This window comes from Danio rerio, chromosome 12 (assembly GCF_052040795.2).
Source record: "Danio rerio strain M-AB ecotype USA chromosome 12, GRCz13ab, whole genome shotgun sequence".
NCBI lineage: Eukaryota > Metazoa > Chordata > Actinopteri > Cypriniformes > Danionidae > Danio > Danio rerio.
The window spans coordinates 49,890,001-49,910,000 of NC_141032.1; the positions used below are offsets into that span (position 1 = coordinate 49,890,001).

Here is a 20,000-nt window from a genome sequence, read left to right on the forward strand (position 1 = left end):
ACATTTGTGCTGCCCATTACATTACAAACCACAGGAGAGGGACAATTCTCCAGCAGGATAGCGCTCCTGCTCATACTTCAGCCTCCACATCAAAGCTCCTGAAAGCAAAGAAGGTCAAGCTGCTCCAGGATTGGCCAGCCCAGTCACCAGACATGAACATTATTGAGCATGTCTGGGGTAAGATGAAGGAGGAGGCGTTGGAGATGAACACAAAGAGTCTTGATGAACTCTGGGAGTCCTGCAGGAAGGCTTTCTTCTTCATTCCAGATGACTTTATTAATCAGAGATTTGAGTCATGTCAGAGATGTATGGATGCAGTCCTCCAAGCTCATGATGGAGTCAGACACAATATTCATTCTGTCTCCACTGCAGCAGGACTTTATATTCTATACTGGACATTATTTCTGTTCAGTGATGAGACTTTAGTCTAAGCAGAGTCAGACCGCACTGTCCGAATGAAATCATTCAATCTAGAGGCCTTTGCCTTTCATAAAAGCCACTTCTGATACCAAATGATCAACTACAAGTCAACTTATTATTTGTCATTCTTATAACACAAGACTCTTGTCAGGTAGTGTACATCCTTTTTCTGTCATTCAGACCTGCAACACATTCCAAAAAAAGTTGTTAGAGGAGCAGTTTAATATGGAGACCCGGAAGGGATGTGATGGTGGGGAAAAAAAAATTGGTGGGAGAAAAAAAAACTGGGTGATAGGAAAACATATTTTAAGGCGTTTTGCATTCCCTCGCAAAGCTGTTTCTCCACAAACACTTCCTGTTCACTTCATTCACGTAAACCCTCACGTTTTTGCCATTCTATCCCACTGTCTTTACGTCGATCGTCGCCTTTCATGCAACCTCTGAAAAGGTGAATGCATGTATAAGCGCTGATTGACAGACGCGCTCCGTACAATAAACTGATCTCAGATCAGCTTCTGTACACCATAGATATATACATTAGATGTCGCCAGGCCTATTGTTGTCTATTGGACGGAATGCGTCAATAGCGCCGCCATCTTGGAACAGGGTAGCGCTCATTTGAAATGAATGCGGGACCAAGGTACAGTGGAGGACTGTGGCCATCCAAAGCCAGAGATATACACATATACACATATATCTATGATCGGGAGTTTTCCTGGATGTTAGTATGTCATTTTTTTTTCTAATTACGAAAATTATAATTTTACATCACTTTTCTACATTGATGGATCAGTGACCGCACGGGCATTCCTGACAAAAAGCTTGTGTTTGTGTGTACAGAAATGTACTATTCATCCTCCCTGTTAAATTTGATCTAATCATGTCCTGAAACACAGCTCCTCTCCTGCTTTCACTGCTCATACTGACGGAGGGAGCGATTCGTTTGTGAATGAATCCCCCGAACGACTCTTTCACTAACGTTAGCCGACAATAATACAAGTTTCTGGCAGCGCAGCATCTCGTTGTCATATTTCTTTTGCATTGTTTGCTGATTTTATTCAACAAAACTAGCATAAGTCGAGTGTTTAGTGTGAGTTGGAGCTGCTTTGCCTTATGGTGAATGCAGTAAGTGACTGTTATCATCAATAACGTTACCTGATTAGCACAAAAGTTCAGAACATACAAAAACAGAAAAAACTTAATATTACCTATGAAATGTTCTGCCTTTGTGCTTTGTTTTCTTTGTTTGCTCGTTACTACACCCGTAGACAGCGCTAAAGTCCCGCATCTTCACGTAATAACACTGTCTTGACTAGTGCGGTTGAATGACATTTGTCCTGGGAGCACTGTACCAATGTGGCGGCGCTATTGACGCATGCTCAGGGTCCCTATGCGATATCTAGTGTATCTATGCTGTACACGCCAGTTTTGCGAGGGAACGCAAAAACCCCAGTTATATGTTTTCATATCACTCATTTTTTTCTCCCTCCTAGTTTTTTTCTTTCTTCCACCTACCCCCCCCACCATCACGTCCCTTCCGGGTTTCCGTAGTTTAGGGCTAGTAATCAGGTAAACTAGTTAAATAATGATGTGGTTTGAAACAGCTGATTGTAATTATGACTTGGTACAAGACCAGCATCCAAAAAGGTCCAGTCCTTCAGGAGCAAGGATGGGCATGTATGTGCTGACTTCTGTGTGTTTCTCAGTGTTTTCTCAGCCCATCATCGGTAAAGCCAGATCTCAGCTGCTGAAGTCTCACTTCCTGCCGCTGATGGAGAAGCTGAAGAAGAAGGCGGCGACGGTCCTGCAGGATGAAGAGCACATGAAGGCCGAGGGCAGAGGAGAGATGTCTGAGTCTGAGCTCCTCATCCTGGACGAGTTCACCATCCTCATACGGGACCTGTACGCCTTCTACCCGCTGCTCATACGCTTCGTCGACTACAACAGGTATGCCAGAGAGACCCAGCACAGGACTATTCGTATCAGAGTCTGTCAGCTGCTGCTCACACCAATGCGTGAAGTTTCTCAAACTAATTTCGAGAGGAGCACGTGATAGGATTGACTACAGCTGATCCCTATTACTAATCACTAACTAGCCAGTCGGATCACTCGAAATTCAATATAAATATCCAGCCTAAACTTCATTCCTCATCTTCGTTTTGGAAACCCCCCCTATCCATCCCTTCTCCCTCCTCCTCAGTTTGGGCGACACGGTGGCTCGGTGGCTAGCCCTGTTGCTCCACAGCAAGGAGGTCATTGGTTCAACACTAGCTGAGCCAACCGATACTCTCTGTGCGGAGTTTGCATGTTCTCCCCGTGTTCGCGTGGGTTTTCCCCGGGTACTCCGGTTTCCTCCCACACTCAAAAACTATGCAACAAAAGTTAAAGTCAAAAGCACTTACTACAAACTAGCGCAACTAGTGATCTAATTTGGGAAGCTATCGAGAACTACCTGATCTCATATCCCTCCAAATGCTTATTGACCAGGCGGGAGCCTTGGGCTCATCTATCACCGAGCTCAGGGTTCTCTCCCAGGACAGCATGCCAAACTAGCTTAAATAGTCAAGCATTATCTAAGTGTGAACTCTTGAAATTTTATTTTAAGGGACACACAAAATCCAAACTAACCCTATTAATGTTGTTAGCTAGTTTTGTGGTGAATGATTCGTCTGTGCAGGTCATTAAGAACAAAACCTGTTTGCCCTTGTAATCTAACATTGAAGTTTTAGCTATTGGTTGTGGTTTTAACAGCACTGCGATGACAACAAATAGAAATGGTGAGGAGGAGGAGTCTGTTCGGTTGTAATAACTTTCCCCAAACCCCTTTCCCCGACTTTACTACATCCAATTAGCTCGCAGTACAAGCAAACAAGCCACGCCCACTGTTTTCTCATTTAATATTTAGTTTCTAATACAAAAACAAAGCTTGCGGTTCATGTGGACTGTAAGTTCTTTTTAATTAAGCTTGGTTTCAGTTGCGCCTAGGGCTGTGCAATATGATGATATATATCATGTGGACAAATAAACATCCCTATTATGCACATCATTTATTTTGTGGTGTCACAACACATTTTTTACAATAAAACTTTTTCATAATTTATATGAGTGCAATATTAGACAGAAACATGAATAACGTGCTTCACGGTGGCGCAGTGGGTAGCACAGTCACCTCACAGCAAGAAGGTCGCTGGTTTGCATGTTCTCCCCTTGTTGGTGTGAGTTTCCTGCGAGTGCTTCGGTTTCCCTCACAGTCCAAACACATGTGCTATAACTGATGAACTAAATTGGCTGTAGTGAATGAGTGTGTATGGATGTTTCCCAGTACTGGGTTGCAGCTGAAAGGGCATCCGCTGTGTAAAACATTTGCTGGAGTAGTTGGCGGTTCATTCCGCTGTGGCGACCCCTGATTAATAAGTGGTAATTAAGACAAAAACAACAGTCTGGATGAGGAGCATTTTTATTCTAAAACAGTATTAAAGCAGAAAAGCACTGGTGTAAACTGCACCTTGATCACATGATGCTGTTTTTCACAACTCTGTTTTTCAGAGCTAAATGGCTGAAGGAGCCGAACGCTGAGGCGGAGGAGTTATTCCGGATGGTGGCCGAAGTGTTTATATTCTGGGCTAAATCACACGTGAGTCACAAATTCATTTAAAGTCACCATTAAAAATCAGATTAAGTGTCTAAGTCAGGGGTGGCCAACCCTGTTCCTGGAGAGCCACCTTGCTGCAGATTTCAGTTGCAACCCATATCAAACACACCTGCCTGTAATTATCACGTGGTGTTCAGGTCCTAATTAATTGGTTCAGGTGTGTTTGATATAGGTTGCAACTGAAATCTGCAATAAAGTGGCTCTCCAGGAACAGGCATGGCCAGCCCTGGTCTAAGTGATAACAATTTTCTTTCTGCACTAACATCAGTTCAAGATTGTTGAAGTGTAAAAGTGATTGAGGTAGTGTTTTTCCCTGGATGTTACATGGATCAGCATTACAAACTTTATTCATTGATAATTAAGCATATTTGCATAAATGGTATAAACAAAGGCAATCTGATGTGTTTTGTATTGTTTCCCCTACAGAACTTTAAAAGAGAAGAGCAGAACTTTGTGGTTCAGAATGAAATCAACAACATGTCCTTCCTTATTACTGACACCAAATCCAAAATGTCCAAGGTACAACATCACACACACACACACACACATCACACTTTTTAGTAAACATCAACTGAAAGATGTTATGTAGTTAGTGTAATATTGTTAAATACTTGTATACAGATAATTAATGTATTATTGTTACAATTATTTGTAATGAATTATTGTTAAATGCAGAGGTGGGTAGAGTATCCAAAATCTATACTCAAGGAAAAGTAAAAGTAAGGATCTTAAAAGTTACTCGAGTAAGAGTCAAAAAGTATCTGATAAAAAAATTACTCAAGTAAATAGTTACTAGTTACTTTTCATTACGTATATATATATATATATATATATATATATATATATATATATATATATATATATATATATATATATATATATATATATATATCCAGTGAGCGGCAGTTCTGTGGGCGCAAATGCGTTTTTGATGCCAGAGGTCAGAGGAGAATGGGCAGACTGGTTCTAGCTGATAGAAAGGCAACAGTAACTCAAATAAGCACTCGTTACAACCGAGGTCTGCAGAAGAGCATCTCTGAACACACAACACGTCTAACCTTGAGGCGGATGGGCTACAGCAGCAGAAGAGCACACCGGGTGCCGCTCCTGTCAGCTAAGAACAGGAAACTGAGGCTACAATTCACACAGGCTCACCAAAACTGGACAATAGAAGATTGGAGAAACGTTGCCTGCTCTGATGAGTCTCCATTTCTGCTGACACATTCGGATGCTCGGGTCAGAATTTGACCTCAACAACATGAAAACATGGATCATCCTGCCTTGTATCAGCGGTTCAGGCTGCTGGTGGTGGTGTGATGGTGTGGGGGAGATTTTCTTGGCACACTTTGGGTTCATTAGCACCTAAAGCGCCACATGTCATAAAGCACCAATCATCTCAGACTGGTTTCTTGTACATGACAAATGAGTTCACTGTACTCAAATGGCCTCCACAGTCACCAGAGCTCAATCCAATAGAGCAGCTTTGGGATGTGGTGGAACGGGAGATTGGCGTCATGGATGTGCAGCCGACAAATCTGCAGCAACTGTGTGATGCTATCATGTCAATATGGAGCAAAATCTCTGAGGAATATTTCCAGTAGCTTGTTGAATCTCTGCCACAGGATTAAGGCAGTTCTGAAGACAAAAGTGGGTCCATCCCTGCACTGGTAAGGTGTACCTAATAAAGTGGCCGGTGAGTGTATAACAGCGTTCTAGTGGTTTTTGAATATTTTAATGAAGAAATCATACATATTGTGCCTTTAAAGAACATCAGTGTATGACAGTGTCATCATGATTGGAAACGTGCTTTTACCACAGTAATTGACGTGCCTGTGATGTGACTGTGTGTGCAGGGCGCCGTATCCGATCAGGAGAGGAAGAAGATGAAGAAACGAGGAGATCGATATTCCCTGCAGACGTCACTGATCGTCGCCGCTCTCAAGCGTTTGCTCCCTGTGGGACTTAACATCTGCGCTCCGGGAGACCAGGAGCTGATCGGATTGGCCAAGAGCCGCTTCGCACAGGTACTGCATCAACATCACCAACACATCATTAATATCATATATCAATATAGCCTGCGTGATGAGGATCCACCTGTTTTACAGAAAGACACAGAGGACGAGGTGCGAGAGATGATCCGCAACAACCTCCACCTGCAGGGAAAGGTGAGCCTTCACCATCACCATCACCATCATCAACTGTTCTTCATCCATGTGTTTGTGATTGTCCTGCGTTTCTGACCACAGCAGAGAGAAACATGTCTGGATCAGCGATCAGAAGACATTCAAGGGTCACATACGCTTGTTTTGTGTCCAGATCTCTTCATTTATTACAAAAAAGATGAATCGAATTGAATATTCTCACACCTGCTCATCTTCCTCATCATCATCATCAATGTCCGACTGTGATGTGTGTGTGCAGCTGGAGGATCCTGCAATCCGCTGGCAGATGGCGCTGTATAAAGACATGCCCAACCGCAGCGAGGACACGTCTGACCCGGCGCGGACCGTCCACAGGGTGCTGAACATCGCACATGTGCTCTTCCATCTGGATCAGGTGATTAACTGAAGTGCACTGCACTATCAATGCTTTAAAGGTCCCGTATTCTCCACTAGTCCAGAATTACCTATGCAGATTGCCCGTTTGTGATTAGCTTATCACTGTGACATTCATTAGGGCAGTTTCTGATCTATGAATAGGTGGGGGTGGGTAATATGTTAATTGGCTCATTGTTGCTTTGGGTCCAAGTATTTTGTTTCAGACATTTTTATGAAACTTAAGAATCCTGTCAAGTCAAACTTCTTTCTTTTTTTAAATGCTTCATTAAAATACTTAGTCAGACTGATGTAAAATTAACATATTCCCAGATATACATAATCAATCAAACAATCTCACAGATGATTATGATAATGATGATGATGGTGATGGTGATGGTGATGGTGATGATGTTGATGGTGATGATAGTGTGTGTGTGTGTGTGTGTGTGTGTGTGTGTATGTGTGTGTGTGTGTGTGTGTGTGTGTGTGTGTGTAGGTTGAACATCCTCAGCGCAGTAAGAAGGCTGTGTGGCACAAGCTTCTGTCCAAACAGAGGAAGAGAGCCGTGGTGGCCTGTTTCAGGATGGCGCCTCTGTATAACCTGCCCAGGTAAAGGTCCTCTCTCTCCTCTATGATCTCTGATAATCTGATTTTTAATTCTCTAATTCAAGATCATCTGATTCCTGATTATCTGATTCGTGATTATCTGGTTCCTGATTCTCACCCTGCTCTGATAATCTGATTCCTGATGATCTGATTCGTGATGATCTGATTCCTGATGATCTGATTCCTGATGATCTGATTTATGATCATCTAATTCCTGATTTTCACCCTGCTCTGATAATCTGATTCCTGATGATCTGATTCCTGATGATATGATTACTGATGATCTAATACCTGATGATCTAATTCACGATGATCTTATTCGTGATGATCTGATTCCTGAGGATCTGATTCCTGATGATCTGATTTATGATCATCTAATTCCTGATTTTCACCCTGCTCTGATAATCTGATTCCTGATGATCTGATTCCTGATGATATGATTACTGATGATCTAATACCTGATGATCTAATTCACGATGATCTTATTCGTGATGATCTGATTCCTGATGATCTGATTCCTGATGATCTGATTTATGATCATCTAATTCCCGATTTTCACCCTGCTCTGATGATCTGATTCCTGATGATCTCATTCCTGATGATATGATTCTTGATGATCTGATTCTTGATGATATGATTCCTGATGATCTGAAACCTGATGATCTGAAACCTGATGATCAGATTCCTGGTGATCTGATTCTTGATGATATGATTTCTGATGATCTGATTCCTGATGATCTGAAACCTGATTATCTAATTCCTGATGATCTGATTTCTGATGATATGAATCATGATGATATGAATCCTGATGATCTGATTCCTGATGATCTGATTGCTGATGATCTGATTTATGATCATCTAATTCCCAATGTTTACCCTGCTCTGATGATCTGATTCCTGATTATGTGATTCTGTCCTGATTATCCGATTTCTTATTCTTATCATATCCTGATGATCTGATAATTTGGTTCCTGATGATCTGATTACCGATTCTCACCTGTCCTCATTGCTGATTATCTGATTCTTAATTCTTATCTTCTCCTGGCGATTTGATTCCTGCATCTCACCCTGCTCTGATAATCTGATTCCTGATGATCTGATTCCTGATGATCTGATTCCTGATGATATGATTCCTGATGATCTGATTCGTGATGATCTGATTCCTGATGATATGATTCCTGATGATCTGATTCCTGATGATCTGATTCCTGATGATATGATTCCTGGTGATCTGATTCTTGATGATATGATTCCTGATGATCTGATTTCTGATGATCTGATTTATGATCATCTAATTCCCGATTTTTACCCTGCTCTGATAATCTGATTCCTGATGATCTGATCCCTGATTCTCATTCTGCTCTCTTTCAGGCACAGGGCAGTGAATTTGTTCCTGCAGGGTTATGAGAAGTCCTGGATTGAGACCGAAGAGCATTACTTCGAGGACAAGCTGATTGAGGATTTAGCGGTAAGTATTTCTCTCATGCAGCACATTTTTTACGCATTGTATATGAATATAAACATTGTTGCTTCACAGTGTGTTAAAATACAACAGAATCAGTGATGCAAACTTTATCAAATATGAGACATATTGTGTTTTTGCTATTAAGCTGCTCTAAGATCACAACTGTGTGTTTTTTTAATATCGAGTTTATTATATTGTTAATTCAGCTGCTATTGTTTGGTGTTTCAGAAACCAGGTGTAGAGGAGCCACCAGAAGAGGATGAGATGACCAAAAACATTGACCCGTTACACCAGCTCATTCAGCTGTTCAGCCGGACCGCACTGACCGAGAAATGGTGGCTTGTTTTCCTCTTATGTACATCTCTTGGTTAAAGTCGCCATGAAACACAAGTTAAGATCGTCCTTTTTTCCACTATCGTGATTGGACCCAAATGTATTGTCGAAATACAGGCATTGCGAACAAAATAAACAACCCAGGCTCATTCTGAAAACGTAGTCCCATGGACGTTTCTGGAGACTGCAAAATACAGCCCGGGAGGAACGTATGGCTGCATTTAATTTTTTTAAGTGAATGCTACGGGGCGGTATCACACCGTTCCCTTTCGCGCTTACCGGGTGACCGCTTACCTCCGTGTGAAGGGTTTTCCCGCTGCAACCAGTTTATCCAGTCAGCTCAGCTGGTCGTACAGTCAATCATTCAGTCAGTCAGACAGCTGCCTCTCGTAGGTGAACAGTGCGGGCGCGAACGGCACTTGCGAAAGACAGATAAGATATGAAAAAGCGCACACAGCGGCCTCTCGCGGGTTAGTGAAAACAAAGACTGCAAAAATATGTACATCCCAGGACGCATTTCGCAGCCTCCAGAAACGTCAACGGAACTACATTTTCAGAATGAGCCTGGGTTGAAAATAAAGGAAGATTGAAGAATGAAAAAATTCAGAGAAGAAATGACACACACCCTTATAGCCCTGCCCTAAAGGACTGATAACTCTGCCCTAATAGACGACTAGTCGTTCTGACCTAAATTACTGATAGTCCCGCCCTAAAGCACTGATAGCTCGGCCCTAAAAGACTGATTGCCCCACCCTAAATGACTGATAGCCCCGCCCCTAAAAGACTGATAGCTCTGTGCTAAATGACTAATAGCTAGGCCTTAAGGACTGATAGCCCTGCTTTAAAAGACTGATAGCTCCGACCTAAGACCGATAGCTCCGCCCTAAATGAATGTATAGCCCCGCCCCCTAAAAGAGATACGTCATTTATAACAAGAACTACTGAATACATACAAATGAGAAAGGTAAATTTTGATTTCATGGCGACTTTAATATAACTGCTCCAAATCACAGTGATTTCATTCAGACTTTCTCTAAGCTGCTCTTGTTGTGTTGTAGTAAACTAGAGGAGGATCATCTCTACATGGCTTACGCTGATATCATGGCCAAAGTAAGACCCCTTTATAATGTTTGATTATAATATTGGCTTTTCTTTAAGATTACAATCTGATATACAGTGGAAGACATAATGATTAGCCCTCTTGTGAATGAGTTTTTTCCCCCACATATTTCCCAAGTGCTTTTTAACGGAGCTAAGGTCCTCAAAAAAAGTTTCCTATTATAATTTTCTTCTGGAGAAAGTGATGTTTCTTTCAGTTGACTGGAATAAAAAAACTGCTACGATCATTACATTGGCATACCCCTATTGCGTAATGACTTGCCTAGTTAAACTTACTAACCAAGCCTTTAAATTGCATTTTAAACTGATTACTAGTATTTTGCAAAACAAGTAATAAAATAGCATGCCCTGTCATCAATGTAAAGACAGATGTTATCAGTTATCAAAACTGAAAATGTTGTAAAAAGCACTTGAGAAATGTTTGTAACCGAATAAAACAATTTGCAGTAGAGTGAAAATGTTTGTCTTTAACTGTAAAAGTTCTGTTTGACTAATCACAGAGCTGCCATGATGAAGAGGAAGAGGACGAGGTGAAGAGTTTTGAGGTACGTGACACACTTTCAAAGCTGCTCCTCCTTAAACAAACCCTTTGAGTTGCTTTTCCTTTGCAGCTTTGAAGAGCATGGATAAATGTGTGCGCCTCATGTGTTCATGCGTGATCGTCTTGATCTCACTCCACTCATGTAGATCAATGCTCTGCTGCTCTCATCCTGTCTGCTTTTTGAGCTCAAGACCTCAAGACCTGCAAACCACCTTAGTCTGATTTAAACTGCAATGTAGATTTTCATCTGAGCTGGTTTTGCACATGCACGCTTTAAAAAAAGCCAACTGCTGTGTTCACACCAGACGCGGCACACGCAAATAAATCACGCTATTCGTGTGTAAATAGACTGAACATTTTGAGTTTACTCGCGTCATTTGCACTTCATATTCACTTCACAAAAGACTCTGATTCACCTCATGGGTCTGCGGTGACTCTTGCTAAATGGCTAACATGGATTTTATAGATAGAGTAGCTGTGTTTATGCGCTTTAGGAAGGCTGAAAAACAGTGTAGATTTGTTTGGCGCCATGTCTAGTTCACTAGATCCTTTCAAAGGTGCATCCAGCAACTGCAGGCGCAACGTCATAGTCACACCCTTACAAGTGCAAGCTTCTGATTGGTTAACGAAGCGCAAATGTCCGCTAAATTAAATTTTTTCGCATCACTCGCACCGCCTCATTCGTGCCTAACACTTCGCTTCGTCTTCGTCTGGTGTGAACGCATCCTAAGAACGTCTGTCAGTCTCAAGCGCATTATAAATGATGTCACACAACTGAAAGAAAAAGTGCTGCTGAAAACACCTGTTATCTTTAGTCTCCTTTAAACTGGTCCTCTTGAACCCTGAAGCGGGTCACACACCAGATGCGCTGCGGCATGCCATCATGGCGCGCACAAGAGAGTTGAAAGTATTGCACACCAGACACACACATTCGCACGTTAAATTGTAAATGAAACTATTCGGATGGTGCTTTTTTGAAAAGTGTCATGACATGAGTCGTGACTGGGCACCACGGACAGCCACCGACTTGCGGAGCCGGTGTGCGTACCCTGATTGAAATCAAATCTGAAGACTAACTCATCCTCCATAGACTGCAAGAGTCTCAACAGGTTTGTTTTTACCACACAAAAGAGTCCGCTTGTTAAGTGGTGACGTATGTATACCGTTTCCGGGTCCAAGCCGGCGGTCATTTGATTGGAAAAATCATTTGTTTATGATCACGTTTTATTCCTATCACACATTAAAGTTAATTATATATAAAGTCATAGTGTACACAACAATCTCTGGGCTTGCTGCATAACAAATACCAAAAATTGTAACAATTTATAAAAAAATAAATCCCTTTCTGGCCATCGGATATTAGGCATGGACATATATATCGTGATCGTGATTTTGAAAGTATTAAATCGCTTTGTAAACGTTTATTATTACCATTATATAAGTCTCCCCATTCAGTTAAATAGAGCGATTGGACCCGGAAGCCGCTCCGCGTGACGTCACACTTAACAAGCGGGTTCTTGCATCTTCATATGATTAGAGTTGAACCTTAAAAGTCACATGGAGTGTTTTGACGATGTTAGAGAGGTCTCTTTCTGGACTTTTCGGGACCCTTGCTGTCTATGGAGAATGAGAGAGCTCTCAGATTTCATCTACAATTTCTTAATTTGTGTTCTGAAGATGAATGAAGGTCTCAGGGGTTTGGTATGAAACAACAATAATTAATAACAAGGTTTTCTCATCCTTATGTTAACTCATCCTTGGAGTGTCAAACTAAAGCTACGGTAACACTGGGCTTTTCCTCAAATAGACTTCCATTCATACGCACGCGAATGTGTCAGACCTGCGAAATCGCATCACTTCCCTGCTGAAAAATCCAGCTTAAACCAGCCTAGGCTGGTTGGCTGGTTTTAGCTGGTTGACCAGCCTGGTTTTAGAGGGGTTTTGGCCACTTCCAGGCTGGTTTCCAGCCATTTCCAGCCTGGTCTTAACTGGTCAGGCTGGAAAATGACCAACCAAATCCAGCTAAAACCATCTTGACGAGCCTGGTTTAAGCTGGACATGGTTTTGGCTGGACTCCCAGCTTGGCTAGGCTGTTCAAGCTGGTTTTAGCTGGTCATCTCCCAACCTGACCAGCTAAGACCAGGCTGGAAATGGCTGGAAACAAGCCTGGAAGTGGCCAAAACCCCTCTAAAACCAGCCTGGTCAACCAGCTAAAACCAGCCAACCAGCCTAGGCCGGTTTAAGTTGTTTTTTTCAGCAGGTTTGACTGCGTGAGACCAACCGAAGATTAAAACGTGACCTCTCTGGACAGAAATTTTAAACATGGAGCCAATCGCTCACATTTTTAAAGCCTAATCATCTTGTGTATTCCCGCCCATTTTTGCAGCACTGCACGACAAAATTTCACACACAAACTCTAGTGTGACCGCAGCTTTAGTTCCTGTAGGGCAGCAGCTCTGCAGTTTAATTCCAAACCTAATTAAACACACCTGATCGTGCTAATCGAGTCCTTCAGGCTTGCTTGAAACCTACAGGCAAGTGTGTTGAAGCAGGGTTGGAACTAAACTGTGTGGGGCTGAGTTTGCCCCCCTGCTTTAAGACAAGATTGGTGACGCCATTCTCAATATGAAAGTGGTTTATTTTGTCTTGAGCACTGACTAGCATGGCTGGCATCAACACGCTGCTCTGGAAGTTTCTGTTCTCCCGCGTCACTCTTCTGTTCCAGTTAGTTCAAACTCACACTCTCACAAGGCACAGTATGAAATGACCACATTTTGTTTCCGCAGCGTGATATTATGAAAGATTTAAGCATCAAAATATCCAGCAAAGAAGAGCAGTCTCTGGTAACCGGCGCCGAATGCTCCTCGTTCAGCTTTTCCTGACTTCCCATTTTGTTGAAGACTCTTTATTTCCCTCAGCGTGGTTGTGTATTTGGCATATTTTGCAGCATGTTGCAGCAGATGCACCGCAGCAGCTGCTTCCTGTGTTGTCATGTCATGTTGGTGATGATGATGATGATGATGCTGCTTTACCCATGATGCTTGATTCTCCTCTGCGCTGGCTTACAGTGACCATGTCCCATAGCGAGCAGGTTATTAATGATGAGGATTGGTCTGAAACATGCATCATGTGTTCAAATATAGAGCGAGTTTAGTCGTCATTTTATCATCATGTAATTGGGGAATTTATGAATGTTTATGAAAGATCCTACAGAAATATCTGATCAGGTCAGAGCTCATAGAGTTGATGTGGAAAATATGGTATAGCTGCAAAAGCTTTAGGAGTTTATGATGTGAATCTTTTATTTGACAGTACACTGCCTGACAGAAGTCTTGTTGTGGATCTCAGTTGTAAGAGCAACACATAATAACTTGACTTCTAGTTCACCTGGAAAAGTGTCAGACGGGGGATTTTTCCCATGATTTTCTGTTGATCTGCATCCCAATCATCACCAATACTGCAGAAGACCTACTGGAACCAGTATGGAGCCAAGATTGTCACAGAAATCAGTCAAGTTTGGTGAAGGAGAAATCATGGTTTGGGGTTCATTCAGTATGTGGGTGTGTGAGAGATCTGCAGAGTGGATGATCAACATCAACAGCCTGAGGTATCAAGACATCTGTGCTGCCCGTTACATTACAAACCACAGGAGAGGGACAATTCTCCAGCAGGATAGCGCTCCTGCTCATACTTCAGCCTCCACATCAAAGCTCCTGAAAGCAAAGAAGGTCAAGCTGCTCCAGGATTGGCCAGCCCAGTCACCAGACATGAACATGATTGAGCATATCTAGGATAAGATGAAGAAGAAGGCGTTGAAGATAAACACAAAGAGTCTTGATGAACTCTGGGAGTCCTGCTAAACGCTTTCTTCTTCATTCCAGATGACTTTATTAATCAGTGATGTGAGTCATGTCAGAGATGTATGGATGCAGTCCTCTAAGCTCATGATGGAGTCAGACACAATATTCATTCTGTCTCCACTGCAGCAGGACTTTATATTCTATACTGGACATTATTTCTGTTCAGTGATGACACTTTAGTCTAAGCAGAGTCAGATCTTACTGTCCTAATGACATCATTCAACATCAAGACATGATCATATTTTATTGTGCTCAAATAAGCGTCATCTAGAGCAGGAGTTCTCAATCTTTTTCATATCGAGGTCCACCTCCGAAAATGTTTTAAAGGGCCAAACTGATTGTTTAGGGAAAATGCTTATTTTTAAGCTTAATTTATTAGCGAAATAATAATTTTGCCTTCTGTTATTCTCTTATTTTTGTACATCATTTTATATAAAAAAAAATGAAACATTGTGCATGTTTATATGTGTATGTCTTTTTTATATCATATAAAATATATTAATATGTACTTATTTATTTTTACAGTTCACTACTGAAACACCACCGAGTCACACTAGATCCTACTGTACGGACACACGTCCGTTATAAAACAAACGCAGGACTTTAGTTTGGACAACCAGGTGGATGTTTTAAAGCGTTCACACGGAGAGAGCACTCATAGTGTGTGAATCAACGGACTTGTGTGACTCTGATACAGTACGAGTCGCAGACGTGAGGCACATGCGAGCTGGTTATTATAATCATCGTTACCTTTACATTTGAGTCTGAATTAGCCTGTTCAATCACAGAAAGCTTTTTGATTGTTTTTAGTAATGTTTAATTTGTTTAGCATGTCTGCTGATGCTTATTGTAAGGCGAACTTGGGTGTCTAGAAAGGCGCCATTTGCAAATAAAATGAATTATTATTATTATTATTATTATTATTATTATAAAGCGGGAAATGCCATTACTGCTATAATTTTAATATGACATATTTAAAAATCAAATAAAATAAATATAATTATATAATAATTAATTAATTAATTAATGATTATATAATATTATAATAAAATATTAAATCACCATAATATTATTATATAATATTTAAGTTAATTTTAAGCTGTCTCGCAGCCCACCGGTTGAGAATCCCTGATCTAGAGGCCTTTCATATAAGCCACTTCTGATACCAAATGATCAACTAGAAGTCAACTTATTATTTGCTGTTCCTAAACCCTGGATAGGCATCAAGACTTTCGTCAGGTAGTGTATATGATTTGACTTTATCTGGACTGATATCAGAGCAGCTTCCACTGTGGCTTTGGGAATATGGATGTTTACCCTCTGGAAACACAAGGATCTTGTGTTTTGACACATTTGTGGTTGTCTGTGTGCACACATGCGGTGTGAGGAGATCCCAGCATCAGTTCTGCAATGATCCTCCTGTCTGTGCTACAGGAGAAGGAGATGGAGAAGCAGAAGCTGCTGTATCAGCAGGCCAGACTTCACGACCGCGGAGCTGCTGAGATGGTGCTGCAGACCATCAGCGCCAGCAAAGGTTAGAAACAGCCCAACACACACTGAGCTGATGCATGTGGCTGATGATGACACGGGACTGATGATGGAGTGTGTTTGTGCAGGAGAGATGGGGCCGATGGTGGCCTCCACGCTGAAGCTAGGAATCGCCATCCTCAACGGGGGAAACTCAACCGTTCAGCAGGTCAGCGTAACAGCAGCACTGCAAAGTACACTGCATGAAGGGCTTTTCTTGCTTAGATATTTTGTCTTGTTCGTAGTCTAAATATCTAAAATTTCTTATAACAAGAGAAATTTTCTAGACAAGCAAAACATATTGCTTTTATTTGAGAAATAATATGAAAATATTAAGTGAGTTTATCCTTAAAACAAGCTAAATAATCTGCCAATGGGGTATGCAAATTAATCTCGTTTTTTCTTTTGACGTGAGATTATTTTGCTTACCCCATTGGCAGATTATCTGGCTTGTTTTATGGAAAAACCCACTTAATATTGGCATATTATTTCTTAAAACAAGACAATGAGCTCTATTTTGACGTTCCATGCGCAGAGCGATAAACGCAGGGCGCAAACGCTTTCAGGGCGTGTCAGAACACATTTTTGCTAATTTAAGGACGGGAAAATCCGCTTTGCGCCATGCTGCTAAAAGGGTTGAGTTTATTTTCTTACTGAGTTATAGGTGTGTTTTGAGAATAAACCAATTATAATCTCATCTCCCATCCCCTTTAAGAGTCAGCTGCGTCTCGCCATAAGTGCATTCGCTATTTACAGGACGCAAAGTAAGTCTAAGTGGAAAAAATGAGCATTTCACAAGCAAACAGTTAACAGAAAACAGTTTAACAGAGCATCTACTGCGTGAGAATGAGAGATAGTGGATCACTTTCACTTTCGCTCTTGGATAGGGAAACCTTTACACACAGACATCAATTAGCCTATAAATAATTAATTGCGTTTGTTAAGCGCAAATATTCATTTCAAAACTATTTCTAAATTCAGTTCTAATTTGCAGCAAATGAATAAATGAACAATAATAATGAAGTGTGCTCAAAAACCTGAGTTATATCCTAAAACACATGCTGTGCCCCATATGGTCTAAAACCTGCAGGTGGACAAATCTAAGCTTGTTTTTAATAAAACAAATATAAATATGGATATAATAAATAATACTGATAATAATAATAACATTATACAAAAGCTAATTGTTATGAATGAACTGAAAAAGCCTCCCGAGATGAAGAAGACATAAAAGCAGTGATTTTTCATATTTATGTAGGCTAGAAAATAATATGTTTTGTAATATTTTAATCCTTTATATTTATATTCTATATATATTCTTATTATATCCTATATATATCCTTAATATTTACATTTTTTCATATGTAAAGATATTTGCCTATTGCTCTCTTGTGTGTATTAAGCAGTGTGTAAGCGAGGAGCAACTCTGCGCTGGAGTTTAGACCGGGTTTGTTTTGGTCTATTGAAAAATCTATTATAGATTCCCAAAATAGCAATGCACCAGCGGTCCGCCTCAGAGCGCCTTCCTTTTTAAACCAGAACACCTATGAGCGCACATATGAGCGCTAATGCATTTGCTATTTAAACAGCGTAGCGCAACGCCTCAAAACCACTCTTGCGCCAAGCTGAAGCTACCAAACAAGTATTGTGCCGCGCCTTGCGCCACACTGCGCCGGGTGTATGATAGGGCCCAATATGTTTTGCTAGTCTAGAAAATTCTTCTTGATTTAGGAGTTTTTAGATATTTGGACTAGATACAAGACAAAAATCTAAGCAAGAAAAGTATTTTTTGCAGTGTATGCTTTCTTACTTTGATTTTTTTGGCTTGTTTCTAGTTCAAATATTTAAAAACTGTTAAATCAAGAAGCATTCACTAAACAAACAAAAAATATTGTAATCTTTTGACATAAGATTATTTAGCTCACACCATTGTCAGATTATTTTGCTTATTTTGAGAAAAATCTTAATTTTGACATTTTTCTTTTTAAAAAACTCAATATTTTTTGTTTGTCTAGAAAATGCATTTTGCTTTAAGAATTTTTAGATATTTGGACTAGAAACAAGACTACAAATCGAAGTAAGAAAAGCTTTTTTGCTTCTTTTTTTCTGGCATTCAGCTTTTTCCCCTTGTAAAGTGTTAAAACATTCATTTTCTTTTCGGCTTAGTCCCTTTATTAATCCGGGGTCGCCACAGCAGAATGAACCGCCAGCTTATCCAGCATGTTTTTACTCAGCGAATGCCCTTCCAGCTGCAACCCATCTCTGGGAAACATCCACACACACTCATTCACACTCATACACTACGGACAATTTAGCCTACCCAATTCACCTGAACCGCATGTCTTTGGACTGTGGGGGAAACCGGAGCACCCAGAGGAAACCCACGCCAACACGAGGAGAACATGCAAACTCCACACAGAAATGATGACTGAGCGTACTTTTTTTAATGCGCATCGTGATTTTGCAAAATATGATGCGTTCCTGGATTAACATCTTTGTTGATCCTTGAAGATCATTCTTGTTTGAAAATGTAACCCATACCTGTTCCCTACCCCTAAACCCAACCATAACTGTAAATTATTCCCAAAATCAGAGAGGAATAGTATTTGGATAACAATCATGTAGATGTGCATAAACCAACTGACCCAGCCGAGGCTCGAACCAGCAACCTTCTTGCTGTGGGGCGACAGCACTACCTACTCCACCACTGTGTCGCCAGTGTTAAAACAGCTTTCCATTTTTAATGTATACAAGTTTCATCATGTTTAAAGGGTTAGTTCACTCAACAATGTGATCATTTCAGCATCAACTTTACATTCACTTCACACTGAAGAGATAGAAAAACGCAGTCCTGTCCAGCTGATAGCGCTAATGCACCAAAAACCACCTCATAAAATAATGATTATGCAGTCACGCCAGGATTTTACAAAAAAATCCAGAATTTTTGCAAATAAAATGACTGATTTTGTGCTGAGTTTTTATACATTTTGTGGCATTTTTTATTGTTTTAGTGTGAAAATATACACAAATTTACAAATCTTTTTCTGACCTTGACAACCGTTGACCTCTGTAATTGATATAAAAAAACTCATTAGAAAAAAAAATCATAAGAATTCCCCCTTAAAGCCTGCTGTAAATATTTGAAAATAACACCAAATGTTTGAATATAAATGCTAAGCCATCTGTGTTGGAAATAATGGAGAGGTTGAATATAGACGGTGGCCACTAGTAGTTGCACAAAACAGTTTAGTAAGTTTTAAACATGAACATTTTTCTCACAAAACCATGAACTGACTGACATGTATTCAGCCTCGGGAGCTGTATGAGGCACTTTTTGTTATGGATGGATCCATTTTTATTGGACTTGTTTTGGACTGCGGATAAAAACAGCTTCTCTAAACCTTTACCTGACCATGGGGCTGCTACACAGCAAAAAATGCTTTTCTTGCTTAGATTTTTTTGTCTTGTTTCTAGTCTAAATATCTAAAATTTCTTATATCAAGAAGCATTTTCTAGACAAGCAAAACATATTGTCTTGTTTTGAGAAATAATATGCCAATATTAGGTGAGTTTTTTCTTAAAACAAGCTAAATAATCTGCCAATGGGGTATACAAATTAATCTTGTTTTTTCTTTTGACGTAAGATTATTTTGTTTACCCCATTGGCAGATTATTTTGCTTGTTTTAAGGAAAAACTCACCTAATTTTGGCATATTAATTCTGAAAACAAGACTATATGTTTTTCTTGTCTAGAAAATGCTTTTTGATTTAGGAATTTTAAGATATTTGGACTAGAAACAAGACAAAAAATCTAAGTAAGAAAAGCATTTTTTTGCAGTGTAGGCATTAGAAATTAGAATCCTGTGGTTTCTGATGCTGCCGTTTGATGTTCTGTGTGTTCCTCTTCTCCACCTGCAGAAAATGCTGGACTACCTGAAGG

The 20,000-nt window shown here is 40.5% G+C and overlaps 1 protein-coding gene across 4 annotated transcripts in view; it reads left to right on the forward strand.

Moving 5' to 3' along the window:
* The window catches only part of ryr2a (ryanodine receptor 2a (cardiac)), a 282,516-nt gene that overhangs the window by 192,072 nt on the left and 70,444 nt on the right, over positions 1-20,000 (forward strand). For all 4 annotated transcript variants that reach the window (XM_087277000.1, XM_087277001.1, XM_087277002.1 and 1 more), the window contains 14 exons: positions 2,127-2,367; positions 3,967-4,054; positions 4,499-4,591; positions 5,926-6,096; positions 6,178-6,237; positions 6,494-6,628; positions 7,106-7,218; positions 8,587-8,683; positions 8,909-9,015; positions 10,072-10,123; positions 10,633-10,677; positions 15,968-16,067; positions 16,150-16,229; positions 19,979-20,000. The exon at positions 19,979-20,000 is cut by the window's right edge and continues 55 nt beyond it. In XM_087277000.1, coding sequence (XP_087133126.1) covers positions 2,127-2,367; positions 3,967-4,054; positions 4,499-4,591; positions 5,926-6,096; positions 6,178-6,237; positions 6,494-6,628; positions 7,106-7,218; positions 8,587-8,683; positions 8,909-9,015; positions 10,072-10,123; positions 10,633-10,677; positions 15,968-16,067; positions 16,150-16,229; positions 19,979-20,000 — 1,404 coding nt within the window. The remainder of the gene's footprint in view (positions 1-2,126; positions 2,368-3,966; positions 4,055-4,498; positions 4,592-5,925; positions 6,097-6,177; positions 6,238-6,493; positions 6,629-7,105; positions 7,219-8,586; positions 8,684-8,908; positions 9,016-10,071; positions 10,124-10,632; positions 10,678-15,967; positions 16,068-16,149; positions 16,230-19,978) is intronic.